Genomic DNA, 26100 nt, shown 5'->3' with positions numbered 1-26100 from the left:
CACACATGGTTATGAGCTTAAAAAATGAAGACACCAGACATCAGATATTGAGTTGACATGTGTAAAAATGTTAGTTTGCATCCCAATATTGCACATTATATACATCACAGAAGACTGAAATATAACAAAATGGTTTGACATAGAAACACCACATTTTTGGTATTATTTTTAAAAATTAAAAAAGGTTTAGTAATTATGAAATTTAAAAAAATATTAACATTCCACCCATGTGGCCACTAGAGGGCGCTTTGGTCATTCAAATGCAGAAAAGGGTCGACAAACAGGGCAGATCTAAGGGGGCACGTGCCCCCTATGGGCATGACGCCTCTGAACTGAAGTCTTTTTTATACTTAACTGTTATGTAATAATCTAGTATATTGAAGCTTGAAATGTAACAGCCACATCACACCCTATAGGCCAATCAGTACATTAATTAATTGACTTAATCAATGAAATCTATATTTGAAAGGCAAACATTTTGGATAAAAGCTGTGCACTATGAACTTTTGTATACTGCTAATACTGCTTTTATTATTTTTTGCTCAAAACAACGTTTTTCTGTACATAAGTTACAAAATAATTTTCTAAAGAGGGTGAATTCTCATTGCAGAAACAATAAATATTGGGGCAGCACATCAATCTGGTCCACACTGATTTTTTTCAGTGTGTAAATAAAATACTGGTCACCAAATAATTTGGCCAGGTAAAACATTTTTGAACACACATTTCATGATATGACGGTAGCCTACCTTTTGGGCTTTACATGGGAGATTTGTCATTTATTTCATGAGTCTAGGTCGATTTTCAAGCATTTGCAACGAAGAGTCGTTTGGGAGCCAAATGAGCCTCTCTTTTATGTGAATGGAGCCAAAACAGCCAGCTCACCGAAAAGACTTGGAATGCCCATCACACCTAATACCAGTAGGGGGCATCGTGGCACCCTTATGGGGTGCACTCTGAACATGTTATTTTATGGACATGGTCTGTGTGTACAACAGGGCTAATAACACATCCAATGCTAATTGTATTAATAGCCAGATATTGTTGGGTAAGTCATCTGTTTTACATATTGTAACGCTATATGGGCCACCATGTTTGAGTGTATATACACTTTTAAACTAAAGACACTTGACAAGCAATAACAAATCAATCATTCTTGTGATTGAAAAGCAGCCCATTCCATAACAGACATTTAGATTGCAGTTTGAATTTTTATTCATTTCCGATACATTCAGAGCCTTGTTTTGAAAAAGCTCAATCGTTTAATCTGTGTCTCATTAGGACACCATCTAAACTGATTACAGTCCCCTATTGCATAGCTTTGAGTGGGATCAAAAACAAGTATTAGTGAGGAACTCAAATCAAACTTTATTTGTCACATGCGCCAAATACAACAGGTGAAATGCTAACTTGCAAGCCCTTAACCAACAATGAAGCTCAATAGGGTTCAGAAAGAATTACCAAATAAACTACAGTAATAAATCAAATGTAACACAATAACGAGGCTATATACATTGTGTACCGAGTCAATGTGAGGGGTACAGGTTAGTCAAGGAAATGTGTACATGTAGGTAGGGGTAAAGTGACTAATTGTAGATAATAAACAACGAGTAGCAGCATACTTTGAAAAAGGGACAACACTTTCGGAGTCTCTCTTTTCCCAATTAGCCGACAGCGACTGTTCAGAATCCATGGCTACATTGCACTAATCTTATGGACATACAGGTCATTCATTGTGGCTGTTAAAGAATGGTAAAAAAAACAGTGGGTTAACTGCCTTGTTCAGGGGCAGAATGACAGATTTTTACCTTGTCAGCTCGGGAATTCAATCTTGCAACATTTCGGTTACTAGTTCAACGCTCTAACCACTAGGCTACCTGCCGCCCCTCCTATGCTGTTTGGTCAAAAAGAGTATGACGTTGTTGCCGCCCGTAGCATTGAATGTATGGGAAGCCAGCCAGCAATTGGCCTCCCTTGATATTTAAAAATAAATAAATAATAGCCAATCAGCGTCGAGCTAAACTGAGCGAGTTCAGCTGTGAATGGTCCTGGCACACCAAAAAAATTGGAAAGGAAAGTCAGCTTGGATTTGGCTTCACACCAATCACACTAGTCACCTACCTACTCCACCACTACTAGTCACCTACCTGCTCCCTCCTCCCCCCTGCTACTCCCCCTATGAACATTCCCTCCAGTCTTTTCTCTGCCTACACCCCAATGGACATGTATTTATTAATTACTGCTACAGTTGTTATGATGTATATATTTCTATTGTTTTTTTAATGACCATTTTCATTATTTTATTTCAATTACTCCGAGCCTGCAACCGTGTACATGTGACTGTTCAACACTGAATCCCTGAATTGACAGAAAACTAGAATTGTTGCATCTCGTTGTGCTGTTATCCTCCGGTGGCAATCTTGTAAAATCGTCCCTTTTCTAAATTAGCCATGGATGGAGATAGGGATTCATTCTGGCATGTGGTTTGACTTAATTCTCAGTATAGGCCAATGATTATAACGGACATTCTGATCCAACCATAAATGCATACACTGTGCTCCTTGCCTGAGAAGATGGACTTTCGATATGTAGCTAGATGTAGTAGGCTAATGTTAAGTAGCTGGCTTATCGTTGCCCATGAGAGGAAGTTAGGCTAGAGAGCAAGTATTTTAGCCAGGTATCATAGGAAAACTAAAACTACAAGTGTGTACTTTATGACGGAGCCATAGACTTTTTAAGCAACATGAAGGAGGCGGATGGCATTGGCGTTTCTCTACAAGTAGGGTGAGTGAACATGTTTTTTTTGCACCTACGGACGCATGAACACACACACACACACACACACAAATCAGTACCATGGACAGCCTCATCATATTTAGCTTACATTGATTGATTGGACTAAATCGTTTTTTGGTATATTTTAGTTGTCACTGTATTAGACTACGCATAGGTGATTAAAACAATGCAATTGTCACGACACATAGGTTGTAATTTGGCTTTTTTTCCCTTGCTTTGCTTCCCCGGTGATTTTACCTACACACTGCTACAGTCTGTTTCCAAAATGTTATTCAGTTGCCCAAGATTCTACTATGATTTGCTATCCACGTTATCCAACGTTTGATCAAATACTGGGTGTAGTACTACATTATATAGCCTCTGTTTTATGTCATTTTTGTGTGCTGACCAGGTGTGGTCAGACCTACCCCACTGGGCACAAAACGTCTAGTTTTGATTTACATTTGGTTGAGTTGTCAACTAACATGAATTCAGTGTGAAATAAACCAAAAATGTCACCATGTCATACGATTTAGTTTAAAGGTCGGGTGAAAAAAATACAAAATTCCTTTGACTTTTTATAAATCCAATTAGTTTTCCACGTTGATTCAACGTCATCGCATAGATTGTTTTTTTAAATAATGCGGAAAGAATGTTGATTCATCCAGTTTTTGCCCAGTTGGACAGGTATCAACATAACACTCAATACTCATTAAAGCTTTACTACTACTTTACTTACTATTACTTTACATTACTATTACTTATTATTACAGGTATCAACATAACACTCAATACTCATTAAAGCTTTACTACTACTTTACTTACTATTACTTTACATTACTATTACAGGTATCAATATAATACTCGTTAAAGCTTTACTACTACTTTACTTACTATTACTTTACATTACTATTACTTATTATTACAGGTATCAATATAATACTCATTAAAGCTTCACTACTACTTTACATTGCTATTACTTTACATTACTATTACGTATTATTACAGGTATCAACATAACACTCAATACTCATTAAAGCTTTACTACTACTTTACTTACTATTACTTTACATTACTATTACTTATTATTACAGGTATCAACATAACACTCATTAAAGCTTTACTACTACTTTACTTACTATTATTTTACATTACTATTACTTTATTATTACAGGTATCAATATAACACTCACTCATTAAAGCTTTACTACTACTTTACTTACTATCACTTTACATTACTATTACTTATTATTACAGGTATCAATATAACACTCAATACTCATTAAAGCTTTACTACTACTTTACATTGCTATTACTTTACATTACTATTACGTATTATTACAGGTATCAATATAACACTCATTAAAGCTTTACTACTACTTTACTTACTATTACTTTACATTACTATTACTTATTATTACAGGTATCAATATAATACTCATTAAAGCTTTACTACTACTTTACTTACTATTACTTTACATTACTATTACTTATTATTACAGGTATCAACATAACACTCATTAAAGCTTTACTACTACTTTACTATTACTTATTATTACAGGTATCAATATAATACTCATTAAAGCTTTACTACTACTTTACTTACTATTACTTTACATTACTATTACTTATTATTACAGGTATCAATATACCACTCATTAAAGCTTTACTACTACTTTACTTTACTATTACTTATTATTACAGGTATCAATATACCACTCATTAAAGCTTTACTTTACTATTACAGGTATCAATATACCACTTATTAAAGCTTTACTTTACTATTACTTATCATTACAGGTATCAATATAACACTCATTAAAGCTTTACTATTACAGGTATCAATATAGCATTTATTAAATCCTTGCTTCCAGGTAATAAGCCTTTCAGTAACACACCAGTCACTCTAGTGGTAAGCCTGGATCATTAGCTGCCCTATCCCTACCATGAGCAACACCTAGTACAGGTATCAACAGTTATGTCACTGCTATAGAACTTAGGACTCTGACTTGATCCTGTTTTGAGTTATGCATTAGCTAACCTCACATCATGGGGCTGTTTTTATAGACTTTGGGCATTATGAGATTTCCAATGATGTAATACACTAGTCTAAATAAGGCTTTGATCTGCATTAGATCATGTTCAACAAGCTTACATTTTAGTCATTTAGCAGATGCACTTATCCAGAGCGACTTACAGTGAGTGCGTACTTTTTCATACTCGTCCCCCGTGGGAATCAAACCCACAACCCTGGCGTTACAAACACCACGATCTGCCAGCTAAGCCACATGGGACCTGTAGAAGCTGTAGAAGTTATGCAGTACCTCCACTGTACCTCTGGCAAGGCAGGCTTCAACGTATTACTGCAACAGAACATTCCCTTGTTGTTATTTTATTCAGCTCACACGTAGGATAAAAATCTCAAAAGAAATGGAATAGAAGATGATACAGGACTGTAACCTTTTGGTGATGTTAAAGAGTCAATGCTGGACTTGTAGCACCCACTGTAAGACATTTGCATTGAAGACAACTGTTTGTCATCTAAGGGAAGGATGTTCTCTCCATCTCATTATGTCCTTCTTCCCTCGGTCTCTGTAATAAAACACACCACAGAGTCTCTGGTTTTGAGAAGTCCCCTTTAACTGTACATGGAGGCACTAGGACCAAGGAAACACCATCACTCTCCTTTTCCTCCCTCTCTCTCTCTCTCTCTCTCTCTGGAAGAGCTGCCTATGCTGCTGTTGCCTCCCCTCTCTGTCTGTCCCTGCTTCGGATGGTAGAGTAGTTGGCTGTGGACCTCTGCCTCCTTGTCCTCTTCTCTCCTTCTCCGTTTTGACTACCAGGAGACCAGTTAGCCCCAGCGTCGTGTGTGGGCACCAGTCAGGAGAGAGTGGATCCAACCTATAAGTCCCCAAGGGTCTCTTTGCCAGCTACTGCTGCCACTCAGGAACTAGGGTACTTTTTTCCTTCTCACTTTTCATCCTTTCTTTTTCTGTTCAAGGCTTCTCTGCAGCTGTGTTAGGACTAGGAGTGTCACGCTCAAACTCTCCTGTGTCCTTCCTCTTTCTTGTTTGCCATCTCTCAATCTCTGGAAGGTTGTTCATGGTGCACAGGGACATTACTGACAGGTCTGAGTCATTGTGCATGATCACTTCCCCTGTCTGAGAGAATGAAGGAGTAGGAACATTGGAGAAGATGATTCTTTGGGCTGGCCTGCTTCTCCTGGGTTCATGGAAATTCTCAACGGTCGCCAGTCAATGCCACATGGAGTCTCATCTCAACAGGAAAAGTAGTGGAAGGACACATTTTGTTCAGCATAAATTTTGAGTTCCAGTGCTGTGGAGTCGGACTGGACTCCTGTTTGGATTACTAGGGTTCGTGTCTGTGTGGAAGTAGCTGTAGAGTACCTGGCTCTGTGTAGTCATGGGCAATGCGGCTGGGAGTATGGAGTTTCCAATGGGGAAGGAGGGGAAGACAGTGTCGTTCCCCCCAGGCTCAGAAACCCCCCAGAAACAGGCGGCGGGGCCCAAAATTCCCATGCCGGCCGAAGAGGAGTTAGAGGAGCGCTTCAATGTGGTGCTGGTAAGTCGTCGTCGCCCACACACAGACACACACGGCCCAGTTTATGGAGCCTGTGAGGGCACACATTCTCTTTTACACAGTCCCATACAGAAACTACAAACAACACAATACAAAGAAACAAAGAATGCTGAACATTTTGAAAATGTGCACATCCCCAGGACAGGCTTATCAACGAGCAGGGTACATGAAGTGACTGTGGAAAGATAAATAAGAATTCCTTTATTCTCTGGTTTACAGAAGTATTGAGTTCATTGTAAGGTCAGTTGGGAATGGATAAAGAGGAAGCTCTAATCCATATTTGCAGTGGAAACGGCGTAATAAAAGGTTGCCATATACAAATATTACACTGCATTAACAGTGAGCCTGTGACATACGGTTTCTTTTTTCATTCAAGTTTGCAGTGCAAAGATATTTGTGAATCCCCTAATCCCAATTAGTTGTACAATTTCACGTTCATAACTTGAGTTTTGGTTTGTTATATCTACTACTGCAGTAGTACATCGTTAGACGATCCACTTTTTAAAAGATGGGATCCATCAATATCACTGCAGTAATATTAACAGTAAATCCAGCCATTCACCTCCTAACCATCTAACACTAACAATCCCTATTACTCGACGATAATTCCATAACCGAATTGATGACAAGTTGGACATTCCTCGACTCCATAACTTGATTTCGTGTTACTCCCTTCACTGGGCCTATTGGTCCTTGTCTGCAAAAATATCTAATAAGGGCAGGCTATGACTGAACAACTGGTGTTGAAAGCCAAAAACCAATTGGGTCAACATATTTCTCCCTGATATCTCAGCTATGCTAGATATGTTGCTCAGTGTGATCAATGCCATGATAGGCCTATAACATTTCATGCATTCTTGTCTTGAACTCGCACATCTATTTCCTTTACAGGTGCATTAGAGTGCGGTAAGTTATAGAATGACGATGAATGCCGCATCCTCATTACAGACCTACAGTACCAGTCAAAAGTTAGGACACAGCTACTCATTCAAGGGTTTTTCTTTATTTGGACTATTTTCTACTGAAGACATCGAAACTATGGAATAACACATATGGAATCATTTAGTAACCAAAAAAGTGTTAAACAAATCCAAATATATTTTAGATTTTAGATTCTTCAATGTTGCCACCCTTTATTCTACAATGTAGAAAATAGTCAAATTAAAGAAAAACCTTTGAATGAGAAGGTGTCCAAATTTTTGACTGGTGCTGTATGTATTTGTCCTGTAGATTTGCATCATAGATATGGTAACAAATAGATGGTGAAAGAGAAGACAGCTGCCTAACTTTGTGTCCTTAGAAAACCTACCCACAATGTCAGTTTAACATTCTGACATAGGCTAACTTGGTTAAGTAGACTTATTCAAGGGCCTCCCAAGTGGCACAGTGGTCTAAGCCACTGCATCGCAGTGCTAGCTGTGCCACTAGAGATTCTGGGTTCGAGTTCAGGCTCTGTCGCAGTTGGCCGTGACCGGGAGACCCTTGGGGCGACGTACAATTGGCTCAGTGTCGTCCGGGATAAGGGAGGGTTTGGCCGGCAGGGATGTCCTAGTCCCATAGCGCACAAGCAACTCCTGTGGCGGGCCGGACTCAGTGCATGCTGACATGATCGCCAGCTGTATGGTGTTTCCTCCGACCCATTGGTGCGGATGGCTTCCGGGTTAAGTGGGCATTGTATCAAGAAGCAGTGCGGCTTGGGTGGTTTGTGTTTCAGAGGACGCGCGGCTCTTGACCTTCGCCTCTCCCGAGTCTGTACGGGAGTTGCAGCGATGAGACAAGACTGTAACTACCAATTGGGGAGAAAAAGTGGTAAAAAAATAAAATACTTATTCATATAAATTACATCAGTGATCAATTACTAGTGTTACTCGGTCAAAATTAATGTCTGGCCCTGTAATTCAAAGCAGTCTAGAATGTGATTAACTGACTGGACAGAAATTATATCTGAAAATGGTGTTGCTGAGAGGAATGTGTGTGTCATTCAGGTCACAGTCAGGAACATGTCTCTATTACCTGAGTCATACCACCACATGAGGATGAGATGTGGCCTTTAGCTTATTAACCAAGTGACTCACCATGTGGGATTGCTTATTCTCTTCAGGAAAACACAACCCAGCTATTTGATTGTTCATGGGCAATTCCACGGTAACGGAATTGTGCTGAGACTCAGATTTTACACTTAAAATGTACGCCAAACAAAACCCCTTCATTTATAAGTTCAACAAACCATACAACTCTATGCACAATGACTACTTTTAACAATTTACACAGAACATTTTTACAAAACCACATTTACTGGAAGAACTGTGCAGATGCAAAGTTTGGTAACACAATTTCAGTAAAATCTCCTTCAGGTTTTTGTGTCCATGTTTTCCAAACACTCTTAAATACCTGCTCCGAATACACCCGGTAACGAAATTGAGGTAACGGAATTTGATCATGGGTCCCTGATCGGTACTACACAGAAATACATAACTATGTATATGAATGTCATTGTCTTCATGGTGATGTATCCTAAATGTGTCCACAAAGGTATACATTTGAAATATCCTTTGTTGCATATTTGGGCATTATTCTAGACACTGGCTACTATTTTAATGAGTTCTGCCCCCAAACAAGACCACATTTAGTTGGTTTGGACCGGACCAAATCTGAACCAATCAAACGTTTCACAAGTTCAGACATCAACGTACAGCACAGTAGAGCTCAGTACAGTACAGAGCAGTACAGTACAGAGTAGAGCTCAGTACAGTACAGAGTAGAGTTCAGTACAGTACAGAGTAGAGTTCAGTACTGTATAGAGTAGAGTTCAGTTACAGTACAGAGTAGAGTTCAGTACAGTACAGAGTAGAGTTTAGTACAGTACAGAGTAGAGTTCAGTACAGTACAGTACAGAGTAGAGTTCAGTACAGTACAGAGTAGAGTTCAGTTACAGTACAGTGCAGTACAGAACAGAGTAGAGTTCAGTACAGTACAGAGTAGAGTTCAGTACAGTACAGAGTAGAGTTCAGTTACAGTACAGAGTAGAGTTCAGTACAGTACAGTGCAGTACAGTACAGAGTAGAGTTCAGTACAGTACAGAGTAGAGTTCAGTACAGTACAGAGTAGAGTTCAGTACAGTACAGTATAGAGTATAGTTCAGTTACAGTACAGAGTAGAGTTCAGTACAGTACAGTGCAGTATAGTACAGAGTAGAGTTCAGTACAGTACAGAGTAGAGTTTAGTACAGTACAGAGTATAGTTCAGTACAGTACAGTACAGTGTAGAGTTCAGTTACAGTACAGAGTAGAGTTCAGTACAGTACAGTGCAGTACAGTACAGAGTAGAGTTCAGTACAGTACAGAGTAGAGTAGAGTTCAGTACAGTACAGTGCAGTACAGTACAGAGTAGAGTAGAGTTCAGTACAGTACAGAGTAGAGTTCAGTTACAGTACAGAGTAAAGTTCAGTACAGTGCAGTACAGTACAGAGTAGAGTTCAGTACAGTACAGAGTAGAGTTCAGTACAGTACAGTACAGAGTAGAGTTCAGTACAGTACAGAGTAGAGTTCAGTTACAGTACAGTGCAGTACAGAACAGAGTAGAGTTCAGTACAGTACAGAGTAGAGTTCAGTACAGTACAGAGTAGAGTTCAGTTACAGTACAGAGTAGAGTTCAGTACAGTACAGTGCAGTACAGTACAGAGTAGAGTTCAGTACAGTACAGAGTAGAGTAGAGTTCAGTACAGTACAGTGCAGTACAGTACAGAGTAGAGTTCAGTACAGAGTAGAGTTCAGTACAGTACAGAGTAGAGTTCAGTACAGTACAGAGTAGAGTTCAGTTACAGTACAGAGTAGAGTTCAGTACAGTACAGTGCAGTACAGAGTAGAGTTCAGTACAGTACAGTACAGAGTAGAGTTCAGTACAGCACAGAGTAGAGTTCAGTTCTGTACAGTGCAGTACAGTACAGAGCAGTACAGTACAGAGTAGAGCTCAGTACAGCACAGAGTAGAGTTCAGTACAGTACAGTACAGTACAGTACAGTAGATAGAGTACAGTATATTATAGTGTACTCAACTCTAGTGTGCTTACAGTGTACTGTGCTGAACTCTACTCTAGGGTACAGTACTGTACTGAACTATATATATATTTTTTTACTGTACTCTACATTGCTGTACTGTACTATACCTACTGAACTGTATTCTACTGTGCTGTCCAAACTTGTGAACCCAACTGTTGTGCATGACTACTATTATTTCCCATTGTAGTCAATTACATTTCAGAAATTCTGTTACCGGGTGAGGGGGGGGGGGCATTATGGGGGGCCAGCTAGGAATAAACGTCTAGAGACCAGAGTTGTTAATGTAATGAATCAACTTGGCAGGTGTTGAGGCTCAAGAGCTTTGCATACAGCCAGTGCCAGCTGATGTGCTGTCAAACCAGGGTGGACTTCCCTGTGTGTATGTGTGTGCGTGTGTACATGCGCACGTGCGTGCGTCCGATGTGTTATAACATACGCATCAGCATGTCCGCGTGTGTTACATCTGCTGTACGATCCAACATCGTCTTAGTACGCATAAGCACACATGTTCCTCTGTACAACAATTTACTACATCACTCTATTGCGGAGAGAACACTAAAGACAGATCATCCCCTACATCACACCCCCCCTCCCCTCCACACACACCCTTACCCGACGCCCACGGATCCACCCCCTCTTCATCTAATGCTGAGTGTGCATAGCAAATCTCTGCTGTGCCAAACGTCCTACTCTGGCTGCATTCCAAGCAGGCTGGCTGGGGTGCAGCAAAACGCCTAGATCTACAGATGAAGATGTGAAGTGCGGCTGTAGAACCATCACGGCCAGCCTGTCCCAGTGTTAATACATTAGAGACTATTAAACTATACCAGAGTGTCAGATGTCAATCACCCACAAGGGTGGCACTGCGGGTATGTGTGTGTGTGTGTGTGTGTGTGTGTGTGTGTGTGTGTGTGTGTGTGTGTGTGTGTGTGTTCCTGTGTGCGCCTGCATGCGTGTGCTCGCTCGGGATTAGTATTCCATGAACAACCCATATGTTACATAATGATCGGGTTAAGTGCTGAAACTGAAGCAGTTTAGAATCTTAACTGCAGACATCAGGATGATGTCCTGTAAGTGGTCCAATAACAAGGTGCTTAAAGGGAAGCCTTGGCTCAACTCTGCTCACTCTCCCTATTCAAATTTACATTGAGCAGCTCTCCTCTGCACTTTGCATACTCCTTTGCATATTTCCCAGTGGCCAATGGGTTAGTGGGTGGATGTGTAAATGTGGATCTGTGGATTTGTGTTCAGTAGATGAGCGTGTGTACGTGTGTGTGCCTGCGTATTAATGCCAGTCTGTATATGAGTGCATGAAAACATGTATTCCTTATTAGGATGCAGACTACCTGTGTGTTTGGAGTTTCTCACAAGTGTGTGAATTTACTTTGAGCATGTTTGTGTACACATGCGTGTATGAAAGTATGAAATGATAGGGTACCTCTGAGAAACTGACGGCGATTTTCTTTTCTGCTCCACTGAGGAGACAGGTGATAGGCTATCAGATAGCCAAGATGGCTCCCTAGACTGCACATTGGTGGGAGCCAACTCAGGTTTCCATTACAGAACCTCATACAAAGGACCTTTGTCAATAAAGACCCCTAAAGGCAGTTTGGTTGCCAGGTACAGCACATCAAGACTCTGAGTGAGACAGTAATGATTACAAAGTCTCAGCTCCTCCACCTGAATTCAAGGCTGGAATTTGACAGGATATTAATTTCCATGGTTACTATAGACACTGTACATACTGTATGTAAATGCAATTTGCTATTAGTTTTATTAGGTCTAGTTTAACAAATAGCATGCAATGCAGTTTCTCATTCTCACCTTTGACCTCCCTTTCTCTAGTACACTCTTAGAGCCTCTTCACACTTTTGGTAAAGATACCGTCGTCTACACATATTTCTCAAATATAATTTTGCGTACCCGCTACGTCTGGACCGCTATCAGCGGAGGTACCGCTCTACACTTGTCTGACAGTTACATCCCTTGATGCAGGGTTGTATGAACAGAATTGTCTCATTGAGCCAACACTCCTACCAGTATTCAGTATTCCAGTATTTCAGTATTCAGACCCCAGTATCCAGACCTTTTACTCAGTATTTAGTTGAAGCACATATGGCAGCGATTACAGCCTCAAGTCTTCTTGGGTATGATGCTACAAGCTTGGCACACCTGTATTTGGGGAGTTTCTCCCATTATTATCTGCAGATCCTCTCAAGCTCTGTCAGGTTGGATGAGGAGCGTTGCTGCACAGCTATTTTCTGGTCTCTCCAGAGATGTTCGATTGGGTTCAAGTCCAGGTTCTGGCTGGGCCACTCAAGGACATTCAGAGACTTGTCCCGAAGCCACTCCTGTGTTGTCTTGGCTGTGTGCATAGGGTCGTTGTTCTGTTGGAAGGTGAACCTTCGCTCCATTCTGAGAGCCTGAGCGTTCTGGAGCAGGTTTTCATCAAGGATCTCTGTACTTTGCTCTGTTCATCTTTGCCTCGATCCTGACTAGTCTCCCAGTCCCTGACGCTGAAGAATATCCCACAGCATGATGCTGCCACCACCATGCGTCACCGTAGGGATGGTGCCAGGTTTCCTCCAGAAGTGACGCTTGGCATTCAGGCCAGTTCAATCTTGGTTTCATCAGACCAGAGAATCTAGTTTCTCATGGTCTGAGAGTCTTTAGGTGCCTTTTGGCAAGGGGCTGTCATGTGCCTTTTACTGAGGAGTGGTGTCCGTCTGGCCACTCCACCAAACAGGCCTGACTGGTGAAGTGCTGCAGAGATTGTTGTCCTTCTGGAAGGTTCTACCATCTCCACATAGAAACTCTAGAACTCTGTCAGAGTGACCATCGGGTTCTTGGTCACCTCCCAGACCAAGGCACTTCTCCCCCGATTGCTCAGTTTGGCTGGGCGGACAGCTCAAAGAGTCTTGGTGGTTCCAAATTTCTTCCATTTAAGAATGATGGAGGCCACGGTATTCTTGGGGACCCTCAATGCTGCATACATTTTTTGGTACCCTTCCCCAGATCTGTGCCTCGACACAATACTGTCTCGGAGCTCTAAGGACAATTCCTTCGAACTCATGGTTTGGTTTTTGCTCTGACATGCACTGTCAATTGTGGGACCTTATATAGACAGGTGTGTCCCTTTCCAAATCATGGCCAATCAATTGAATTTACTACAGGTGGACTCTAATCAAGTTGTAGAAACATCAAGGATGATCAATGGAAACAGGATGCACCTGAGCTCAATTTCGAGTCTCATAGTAAAGGGTCTGAATACTTATGTAAATAAGGTATTTTTGTTTTTTATTTTTAATACATTTGCAAAAATGTCTTAAAACCTGTTTTCACTGTCATTATTGGGTATTTTTACTTAATCCATTTTAGAATAAGGCTGTAACATAACAAAATGTAGAAAAGGTCAAGGGGGCTGAATACTTTCCGAAGGCACTGTAAATGTTTTTGAAACAGGTGAAATGTACAGACATTTTACTAATATTTGATACTTTCTTTATTGAGTTTTTACCAGAAATTTTGGTTACACTCTGAAATCATCGCTGTAGCTGCCGGCTGTACTGAGCCATGTAAAACTATGGAAGCCCATCCCCACCATCCATTTTAGTTCATACAAATACGAGATGTTTTTCATTTTTAGGTGGCACCATAGGTCCCATAGTGCTGTGGGGGGGGGGGGGTTGTTTTCCTGGGGCCCAGAGTTCTTCCTGACCTGGTAGTAGACTAACCTAACCAACTCCGGACACTAGTAGTAATTTATCAGATGTAAAAAACGGTTTTATATGGGCTATGATGGGACCAGATTATTTTTCTAATCAAGTCATATGGTAAAAAAACACCTGGAAAAACTCCTGTCCCTAGGGAGGATGAACACCTTAAAACCCTCTACACAGACAAAGAGACAACAACTCCGATTGGACAAAAACTAAGCTCGCTGTATGAAGGGTTGCAGACAAATCCGTAGCCGATGTGAGCAAGACCTTTAAACAGGTCAACATTCACAAAGCCGCGGAGCAAGGCGGATTACCATGACGTGTACTCGAGGCATGCTCGGACCAACTGGTAAGTGTCTTCACTGACATTTTCAATCTCTCCGTGACGAAGTCAGTAATACCTACATCTTTAAAATAGACCACCATAGTCCCTGTGCCCAAGAAAGAGAAGGTAATCTGTCTCAATGATTACCACCCCCTAGCACTCACGTCTTTAGCCATGAAGTGCTTTGTAAGGCTGGTCAATGGCTCTCATCAACACCATCATACTGGAAACCCTAGACCCACTCAAATTTGCATACCGCCCAACAGATCCACAGATGACTCAAACTCAATCGCACTCCACACTTCTCTTTCCCACCTCGACAAAAGGAACACCTATGTGAAAATGCTGTTCATTGACTACAGCTCAGCGTTCCACACCATAGTGCCCACAAAGCTCATCACTAAGCTAAGGACACTGGGACTGGGCACCTCAATCTGCAACTGGATCCTGGACTTCTTGATGGGCCGCCCCAGGTGGTAAAGATAGGCAACAACACATCTGTCACGCTGATCCTCAACACTGGGGCCCCTCAGGGGTGCGTGCTTAGTCCCCTCCTGTACTCCTTGTTCACCCACGACTGTGTGGCCAAGCACGACTCCAACTTCATTAAGTTTGCTGATGACACAACAGTGCTTGGCCTGATCACCGACAACGATGAGACAGCCTATAGGAAGGAGGTCAGAGACCTGGCAGTGTAGTGCCAGGAGTACAACCTATCCCTCAATGTGAGCAAGACATAGGAAGTGATTGTGTCCTATAGGAAAAGGAGGGCCGAACAAGTCCTCATTAATTAACATCGACAGGTCTGAAGTAGAGCGGGTTGAGAGTTTCAAGTTCCTTGGTGTTCACATCGCCAACGAAATATCATGATCCGAACACACCAAGGGGGCATGACAACACCTTTTCCCCTCCATGAGACTGAAAAGATTTCGCCTGGGTCCCCAGATCCTCCTTAAGTTATACAGCTGCACAATTGAGAGCATCCTGATCTGTTGCATCACTGCCTGGTATGGCAACTGCTCGGCCTCCAACCGCAAGGCACCTCAGAGGGTAGTGTGTACGGCCCAGTACATCACTGGGGCTAAGCTGCCTGCCATCCAGGACCTCTACACCAGCGGTGTCAGAGGAAGGCCCTAAAAATTGTCAAAGACCCCAGCCACCCCAGTCATAGACTGTTCTCTCTACTACCGCATGGCAAGTGGTACCGGAGTGCCAAGTCTAGGACCAAAAGGCTTCTCAACAGGTTTTACCCCCAAGCCATAAGACTCCTGAACAGGTAATCAAATGTCTACCCAGACTATTTGCATTGTGTGTGTCCCCAAACCCCTCTTTTACGCTGCTGCTACTCTCTGTTTATCATATATGCATAGTCACTTTAACCGTACCTACATGTACATACTACCTCAATCAGCCCGACTAACCGGTGCCTCTATGTAGCCTCACTACTGTATATAGCCTCGCTACTGTATATAGCCTCGCTACTGTATATAGCCTCGCTACTGTATATAGCCTCGCTACTGTTATATTTCACTGTCTTTTTACTGTTGTTTTTATTTCTTTACTTACCTATTGTTCACCTGATACCATTTTTACTTAAAAATTGCACTGTTGGTTAGTAAGCATTTTCACTGTTGTTTTCGGTGCACGTGACAAATAAACTTTGATTTATTTGATTTGACGGAACAGATCAGAATGTTTAGCTTAAAATGTTAATAAACTATTATTTCTTATTTTAAGTTCAGCATTGTGCACATGGCGATATGGCCTACGTGCAAATGTTCCAAAATACAATTTACGGGAAAACATGTTTTAAAATCTGCACCGCACATGCAACCAGTTTAATGACAGAGATGGAAATATCCATTTGAAAATGGCAAAGTGGGGAGATCTAAAGATGCAACAACTATCATGGATTACTAATATGACTTCCCACTGGGCACACACTGGTTGAATCAACATTGTTAACATGCCATTTCAGTTAAATGACATTGAACCAACTTGCAACAAACGTTGAATTGATGTCTGTGCCCAGTGGGTAGGATAATGCCTTTGGCTGCTAGTTAATGAATGAAGGTTGATTTGAAAACCAAAAGAACAGTCAGGAGAGTGCATATGAGGAAGTGTTTATAAAATATTTCCTTCAACATTTCTATGGCCGCATAATATGAAGCAAAACATCCAGGTTTCAAGCAATTAAGGAACAGGAAATATATAGCTAGATGTTGATAGGCCAAACCGTCTTGTGGTAGCTGGAAAGGCTTTCCCAAAAACCCTTAATGTTATGTTAACTAGCAACAATGTAGCCTATGTAGGCAGAATGATATCATAATTATTTGTATCAATCCAGTAGCCATTTGCTTTTGCAAACTCCATTTCATGTGTGCTACAAAAACACTGATAACCAAACAAGTGCTAGGTGCCTGCACACTTGAATGACATTTTCTTAGATTTTTCCCAGACCTCAAAGGTGGTCTCATGATGTGGTTTAAGCATTGTTGTGGACATAGAACATCCAGTTGACAGTCTCATTTATCTGTCTCAATAGTAGGCCTATTATTAGTCTACTTGCACTGTACAGCTTGGGTTGGCCTGACTGTGAAAGACCAATATGCGATTTATCATTTTAGGTCATTCCGAGTACGGAGTACGTTTTAGCTAAATCTGAGTATACCCTCTTCTCCAGGTACCACTACATCACTGGGTATGGGCTTCCATATAAAACAGCTTATTGCACTGAATTCACCCAGATTTTACCCAGATTTTCAGTCACAATTTGCTTTTACCTGTAAGGGTTTTCCTGTGGTGAAATAGAGGCGGACCAAAACGCAGCGTGGTTATATTGATTCATGTTTAATAAAAACATGAACACTACAAAACAATAAACGTGGAAAACCAAAAACAGCCCTATCTGGTGCAAAACACAGAGACAGGAACAATCACCGACAAACACACAGTGAAACCCAGGCTACCTAAGTATGATTCTCAATCAGAGACAACTAATGACACCTGCCTCTGATTGAGAACCATACTAGGCCGAAACATAGAAATACCCAAAACCTAGAAAAACAAACATAGACTGCCCACCCAACTCACGCCCTGACCATACTAAATAAATACAAAACAAAGGAAATAAAGGTCAGAACGTGACATTACCACATGTAATGATTTGCATGATCTTGATCAAAATGAAGCCTGGCTGGTTCTAATGTTGTAAGGAAGGCCTACTGTACTTTAATATTCGTATGAGAGGGTCAATGGCTCATTTTGATAGGCTAATGTTACTTGTTGAAGACATGCTATTATAGCAACAAACTCTGGGCTTTTGCCTTGAAGCTGAAATGTAATCAGTGTAGCCCACAGATGAGAAAATAAACCTTTTAATTGTCTGCATATACATGCTTGTGAATTGCTTTTTTAGTTCAAGAGTGTAATATGGTTTGGTTGCATTATTGAATGGTGTAACATGTTTTAGAAGAAACGTTTTTCATTGTTGAACAGTTTGTGCTTACTCTACTGGCTACTCTGATGTTTCATTTGAACTGCAGACTAAAAATGTCACGTCGCCAGCCACAACATTGTTTTTAACCTTTAACTAGGCAAGTCAGTAAAGAACAAATTCTTATTTACAATGATGGCCTACCCAAACCCGGATGACGTTGGGCCAAGTGTGCACCGCCTTATGGGACTCCCAATCACGGCCGGATGTGATACGGCCGGATGTGATACAGGCTGGATTTGAACCAGGGGCTGTAGTGACGCATCTTCTCAGACAGATGCGGTTCTGACTTAGAATAGGTTCTGACTTAGAATATGTGGACAATTACAAATACCTAGGTGTCTGGTTAGACTGTAAACTCTCCTTCCAGACTCACATTAAGCATCTCCCATCCAAAATTAAATCTAGAATCGGCTTCCTATTTCGCAACAAAGCATCCTTCACTCATGCTGCCAAATATACCCTCGTTACACTGACTATCCTACCGATCCTTGACTTCGGCGATGTCATTTACAAAATAGCCTCCAACACTCTACTCAGCAAATTGGATGCACAGTGCCATCCCATATACTACCCACCACTGCGACCTGTATGCTCTCGTTGGCTAGTCCTCGCTTCATATTCGTCGCCAAGCCCACTGGCTACAGGTCATCTATAAGTCTTTGCTAGTTAAAGCCCCACCTTATCTCAGATCTCTCATCACCATATCAGCACGCGCTCCAGCAGGTATATTTCACTGGTCACCCCCAAAGTATTTTCCTCCTTTGGCCGCCTTTCCTTCCAGATCTCTACCAGCTGCCATTGACTGGAACGAACTGCAAAAATCACTGAAGCTGGAGACTCATATCTCTCGCACTAACTTTAAGCATCAGTTTTCAGAGAAGCTCACATATCATTGCACCTGTACATAGCCCAACTGTAAATAGCCCATCCAACTACCTCATCCCCATATTTATATATATATATATTTTCTCATTTGCACCCAAGTATCTCTACTTGCACATTCATCTTCTGCACATCTATTTCTCCAGTGTTTAATTGCTCAATTGTAATCACTTCGCCACTATGGCCTATTTATTGCCTTACCTCCCTAATCTTACCTCATTTGCACACACTGTATATATATTTTTTTCTATTGTGTTATTGACTGTACGTTTGTTTATTCCATGTGTAACTGTGTTGTTGTTTGTGTCACACTGCTTTGCTTTATCTTGGCCAGGTCGCAGTTGTAAATGAGAACTTGTTCTCAACTGGCCTACCTGGTTAAATAAAGGTGAAATAAATAAAACATTTAATCTTGCCCTGAGATGTAGTACCTTAGACCGCTGCACCCCTCGAGAGCAAAGTAATGCAAGGATGTAATGTGAATTGAAAATAACAATTCTCTTTCGCCACCCCGTTCCTCAGACTCTCCTTTGTATCTCGTAGTGGGAATAGGGCCTTAGGAAAAAACAATGCTATCTGGACCCTAAAAGGGTTCTTCGGCTGTCCACATCGGATAACCCTTTGAAGATCCATTTTTAGTTCCTGGTAGAACCCTTTTGGTTCCAGGTAGAACCATTTTGGGTTCAATATTACAAATAGAATGCTTTCAACATAGGTGACATCCGAGGAACACTTTCCACATATGGGGACATCCAAATAACCATTTGGAACCCTTTTCTCTGCGAGTGTATATCCCGAAGTGGAGGAAAAGGTACTCAATTGTCATTCTTGAGTAAAAGTAAAGATACCTTAATAGAAAATTACTCAAGTAAAAGTCACCCAGTAAAATATTACTTGAGTAAAAGTCTAAAAGTATTTGGTTTTAAATATACGTAAGTATCAAAAGTAGTTGCTAAAATATACTTAAATGTCAGAAGTAAAAGTACAAATAATATATATATATATATATATATATATATATATACACACAGTTGAAGTCGGAAGTTTACATACACCTTAGCCAAATACATTTCAACTCAGTTTTTCACAATTCCTGACATTTAATCCTAGTAAAAATTCCCTGTTTTAGGTCAGTTAGGATCACCACTTTATTTTACGAATGTGAGATGTCAGAATAATAGTAGAGAGAATGATTTATTTCAACTTTTATTTCTTTCATCACAATCCCAGTGGGTCAAAAGTTTACATACACTCAATTAGTATTTGGTAGCATTTCCTTTAAATTGTTTAACTTGGGTCAAACGTTTCGGGTAGCCTTCCACAAGCTTCCCACAATAAGTTGGGTGAATTTTGGCCCATTCCTCCTGACAGTGCTGGTTTAACTGAGTCAGGTTTGTAGGCCTCCTTGCTCGCACACACTTTTTCAGTTCTGCCCACACATTGTCTATGGGATTGAGGTCAGGGCTTTGTGATGGCCACTCCAATACCTTGACTTTGTTGTCCTTAAGCCATTTTGCCACAACTTTGGAAGTATGCTTGGGGTCATTGTCCATTTGGAAGACCCATTTGCGACCAAGCTTTAACTTCCAGACTGATGTCTTGAGCTGTTGCTTCAATATATCCACATCATTTTCCTCCCTCATGATTACATCTATTTTGTGAAGTTCACCAGTCCCTCCTGCAGCAAAGCACCCCCACAACATGATGCTGCCACCCTCGTGCTTCACGGTTGGGATGATGTTCTTCAGCTTGAAAGCCTCCCCCTTTTTCCTCCAAACATAACAATGGTCATTATGGCCAAACAGTTATATTTTGTTTCATCAGACCAGATGACATTTCTCCAAAAAGTACGATCTTTGTCCCCATGTGCAGTTGCAAACCGTAGTCTGTTTTTTTTATGGAGGTTTTGGAGCAGTGGCTTTTCCTTGCTGACTGGCCTTTCAGGTTATGTCGATATAGGACTCCTTTTACTGTGGATATAGATACTTTCGTACCTGTTTCTGGGATTGATTGGCACTTTTCGCACCAAATATGTTAATCTCTAGGAGATAGAACTCGTCTCCTTCCTGAGCGGTATGACAGCTGCGTGGTCCCATGGTGTTTATACTTGCGTACTATTGTTTGTACAGATGAACGTGGTACCTTCAGGCATTTGGAAACTGCTCCCAAGGTTGAACCAGACTTGTGGAGGTCTACAATTTTCTTTCTGAGGTCTTCAAATCAAATGTATTTATATAGCCCTTCTTACATCAGCTGATATCTCAAAGTGCCGTTCAGAAACCCAGCCTAAAACCCCAAACAGCAAGCAATGCAGGTGTAGAAGCACGGTGGCTAGGAAAAACTCCCTAGAAAGGCCAAAACTTAGGAAGAAACCTAGAGAGGAACCAGGCTATGAGGGGTGGCCAGTCCTCTTCTGGCTGTGCCGGGTGGAAAATAATGATAATCACAGTAGTCAGTTGGCTTTTCATAGCCGATCATTAAGAGTATCTTTACTTCTTCTGCTGTCTCTAAAGAGTTGAAAACAGCAGGTCTGTGACAGGTAGCACTTCCGGTAAACAGGTCAGGGTTCCATAGCCGCAGGCAGAACAGTTGAAACTGGAGCAGCAGCACGGCCAGGTGGACTGGGGACAGCAAGGAGTCATCATGCCAGGTAGCCCTGAGGCATGGTCCTAAGTCTTGGCTGATTTCTTTTGATTTTCCAATGATGTCAAGCAAAGAGGCACTGAGTTTGAAGGTAGGCCTTGAAATACATCCACAGGTACACCTCCAATTGACTCAAATTATGTCAATTAGCCTATCAGAAGCTTCTAAAGCCATGACATCATTTTCTGGAATTTTCCAAGCTGTTCAAAGGCACAGTCAACTCAGTGTATGTAAACTTCTGACCCACTGGAATTGTAATACAGTGAATTATAAGTGAAATAATCTGTCTGTAAACAATTGTTGGAAAAAATACTTGTGTCATGCACAAAGTAGATGTCCTAACTGACTTGCCAAAACTATAGTTTGTTAACAATACATTTGTGGAGTGGTTGAAAAACGAGTTTTAATGAGTGTATGTAAACTTCCGACCTCAACTGTATATATATAGAGATTTTTTTTGTATTTATTTGTATTTGTATTTTTTTGTAATTTTTACAAATAGCCAGGGTCACACTCAAACACTCAGACATAATTTAAAAACAAAGCATTTCTGTTTAGTGAGTCCACCAGATCAGAGGCAGTAGGGATGACCAGGGATGTTCTCTTGATAAGTGTGCGAATTGGACCATTTTCTGTCCTGCTAAGCATTCAAAATGTAATGTACTTCTGGGTGTCAGGGAAAATGTAAAAAGTGCATACATTTCTTTAGGAATGTAGGGAAGTAAAAGTAAAAGTAGTACAGTACAGATACCCCAATACAGTACTTAAGTAGTACATTAAAGTATTGTTACTTAAGTTTACATCACTGTATATCCCTTTGGGGGGAATTTCAACTCTCACACACTGACTGTTCCCCTTTCCCCAACTGCCAAACTGACATATGTAGATCAGAGACAGATAAGAGCTAACTGCCCTGACTGATCCTCCTGAGTGGGCCTCTGTTAAACAGAAGGACGCGACATGCTCCCAGGCTACTTGACATGGCAGCCTGGACCACACTTCTTGAGGCCTCCTGATAGCCGAGATAGACAGTGTCCTTAGAGAGTTACGGATCTAGAGCTGATAAGTCTATTTAAAGGGAATGATACAATTGGAAGTGTAGCCTAATGTCTGAGTGCCCCATTTACTTGGTTATGACAATGAGAGCAATTTGATACTATATGCAATCACACCAGTGAAACAAGAAGGTGTTTCAATGGCAGGGGTACTTTGTGGGGCATGGCTGTGCATGTTTTTGTCCCTGTGTCGGAGTGTGTACTGTATGTGAGGGAGGAGAGTAGGGTGGAGGTCTAATCGATAGAATATAATTAGAGATTAGTGCAATTTGTCCCATCACTACTGTCTTTGAAGATAGAACTCTTAAAGTGACAGGTGGCCCAATCAATGTCACGGTAACAAATTGGTCTACAGTACTGTACTAAGCACATGTATGCATATATATATACATATATATATATTTTTTTTTTCTTCACATAATTACTTAGTGTATTTTCCAGATTTTGACCACATACATCTATCATATGTAAATGTAGCTTCATGATGTCAATGAGAAAAAAAGAACATGTGACTTTGATATCATAATGCCCCTACTGTACAGATAAACTACAGTAAAACTCTAGTAGGTTATTCCTCTGCATGCCCCTGTACAGGACTAACCACCAGGCAACTCTAAACCCAGTTTATTGATCCAACATCATTTATCAAGCCTGATTTATCAGTGCGCTGGCTGTACCATTGATTTAGGACGTTGTTCGCTATTAATTGTGCATCCCTTCCCCCCATCCCCTGTGTGTGACACAAATTACTTTTAACTGACTGAGCTGATGTGTATAGATAGTGGTTACAAAACTTGGGCCCGCTTCAAGACACCAAGTAGCTACCTAGAAACAATTAAAAAATGTATTAATCAAAACCAAAAGGCCAATAGCTTTCAGCATTAGCTCATGTCTGACTTCTCATGTGAGTTGTGCCACTGAGACCACAGGCTTTCATGACCACAGGCTTTCATGACCAGGAGAAGAGGGGGAGGAGGAAGAGGAGGAAGAGGAGGAGGAGTGCGTTGGTGAGGTAAAGATATAGATATGTGAGTCTCTTGTCGGCTAGCCCAGTTTTCCTGGGTGGCAGGGCTGTGTTGGGCTATAATTAGTAGTGCGGGATGTGCGTGTGTAAGTAGGGAGGTGTTTTGGTTGGGGCGGGCAGCTGAAGCCAGTGGCCCAACAATAATACATGATAGTGTGGGTGCGTTAATGAACATGGAGTCTAAGGGGAGGCGTGCGTGTGTCTCGGGGTGAAGGATCCCATCTGCCTCGCCTCTCCTTCATAACTCTCACTGTCACCAGAGGTAAAGTTGGGAGGGAGTTGGAAAGAGTCCGCAAGAGGCTGTGGCCTGTCAGCTGACAGTCCCACCGTCTGCAATTCACTATCATGCACATAACTTGACTTGCCATGGCAGATGCCAACCTCACGCTGACGAAGGCTGCCGCCAAAACGTTGTTTGTTCTGACCTCTGCTGTTGAAAAAATACAATAAAACATAACGAATATGTCAGTGAATGCAGGTTCTTCCTTTCTTCAAGTAGATGCCAACCTCACCAACAACAATCGGTTGGCTCTGCTCGGATAAGGATAAAGTGTGGTCCCAGATCTGTTTGGTCACTCTGTGGTCATTGTGACTAACAGCATAAACTGATCTGGGACCAGGCTAGAAGTGGTGGTAGTGGTATTCCTGGTCACCTGCTATTGTGACTGCAAAGTAAAGGCTTAGTCTAGGTAGCGTGAAATAGGGAGATTGTGCAAGAGTAGAGGTAATGTGTTGGAGATGGAGAACCAGTTTACAGTAAGTACTGTTTAATAATGCATATGACATAGTTAAACACCTATGTAACCGCAATGAACAATGATTCCTAACCGCTAAAAGTAAAGCTTTGTATTGACACTGTTTTGTACTGTAGGCAGTAAAGCAACAAGACAGTAAGTCATGGCTTTTGAGGTTCGATATCAGTGTGAATGGGGACTGACTTCATTCTAATAGTCGGCTTACAATCTGTTTATAAACACCTATAATGTAAACAGTTTTTACGATTAAATACACTATTTTCATCCTTTTACATGAGTGAATACATACAGTAAACCATATGCCTTGTTCATGTAGTATACGTCATGGTGAACAATGTAATAATGTTACATGCAGACCGTCTCCACAGCTCTGTAGCTACCTGATTCTCCAGTAGCTTCTAAAAAAATTAAATGTGTTTGAGTGAAAGTACTGACTATGACAGAAGGATGTAACCTATTGTCACTGTCTGATGAAAACCTTGTAACTTCATTTCTGCCATTTTTATTGAAATGAGTAACTTCCCTCAATGTACTCTGAAAATGTCATGGCTCTAGGACCAATAATTATTATTTGTAAATATATTTAATTCCTAAATGAATGTTTGTTAATAATAGGAAAATATGACATTTCTTTTTACATTTCCTGAAAAGTTTCTGTTTTGGGGATGAGAGGTTTTCATCAGTGATGCACTCTCTCTATTCTACACTTCCGTGGTCTCTCCATACCTCCCTCTTTTAAAAAATCCAGTTAGACATATAAGCAAGTCTGTTTATCAAAACACACTCTCCCGTGTTGTGGCAACAGCACCAGGCTCCCAGGTGAAACAGGAACACGATCTGGCAGCAGTTCGGGTCGCCTGTCGACTGTATAGTGGCAGGGTTGTCCCCGCTGAGTGATGCTTAATGAAATCATTGAGGTGCTGCGTTATTGACGAGCTTGTCATAGCAACCGGCTGCACTGTGCATTCAAAGGACATTGTGTGCCTGCCTATTCACATGGCCTATTCATATGGTCAGGAGTTTCAGGTGACTCATACCGTCTATGATTTGCAGTGTTCACAAATACATACAGGTAACTGCCAAAATAATGGAAACACTTGAGTAAATTAGGGATACAAAGTATATTGAAAGCAGGTGCTTCCACACAGGTATGGTTCCTGAGTTAGTTAAGCTGTAAACATCCCATCATGCTTAGGCTCATGTATAAAAATGCTGGGTAGGCCATTATTTTTGCCATTATTTTGACGACTTTGGCTATGTCCTCATAGGATGACAATGCCCCTATCCACAGGGCACGAGTGGTCACTGAATGTTTTAATGAGCATGAAAAATATGTAAACCATATGTGTCACGCCCTGACCTTAGATCCTTTTTATTCTCTATTTTGGTTAGGTCAGGGTGTGACTAGGGTGGGTACTCTAGTTTTTGCATTTCTATGTTGGCCTGGTATGGTTCCCAATCAGAGGCAGCTGTCTATCGTTGTCTCTGATTGGAGATCATATTTAGGCAGCCTTTTTTCACCTGTTTTGTGTGGGATCTTGTTTTTGTATTGTTGCTGTTGAGCCCTACAAGGCTGTACGTTTTGTTGGTTTTCTCTTTCTTGTTTTGTTGCTGGTTATCATGAATAAATATGATTAACCTACCCCACGCTGCATCTTGGTCCGACCATTCTTACAACGACGAGCGTAACAAAATGCCATGACTGTTTCAGTCACATTTCACATTTACATAATTTAGTAGATGCTCTTATTCAGAGTAACTTACAG

General features: G+C 41.1%; 1 protein-coding gene across 4 annotated transcripts in view; it reads left to right on the top strand.

The window, feature by feature from the left end:
• Window positions 1-5551: 5551 nt before the first annotated feature.
• LOC115106442 (formin-like protein 1) overlaps window positions 5552-26100 on the top strand; it is a 48707-nt gene continuing 28158 nt past the window's right edge. For all 4 annotated transcript variants that reach the window (XM_029629199.2, XM_029629196.2, XM_029629195.2 and 1 more), the window contains exon 1: window positions 5552-6357. In XM_029629199.2, coding sequence (XP_029485059.2) covers window positions 6199-6357 — 159 coding nt within the window. In that variant the 5' untranslated portion in view covers window positions 5552-6198. The remainder of the gene's footprint in view (window positions 6358-26100) is intronic.

This window comes from Oncorhynchus nerka, linkage group LG23 (genome assembly GCF_034236695.1).
Source record: "Oncorhynchus nerka isolate Pitt River linkage group LG23, Oner_Uvic_2.0, whole genome shotgun sequence".
Lineage (NCBI taxonomy): Eukaryota > Metazoa > Chordata > Actinopteri > Salmoniformes > Salmonidae > Oncorhynchus > Oncorhynchus nerka.
Note: the sequence above shows the minus strand (reverse complement) of the source record. Positions and strands in the feature narration are given on the sequence as shown.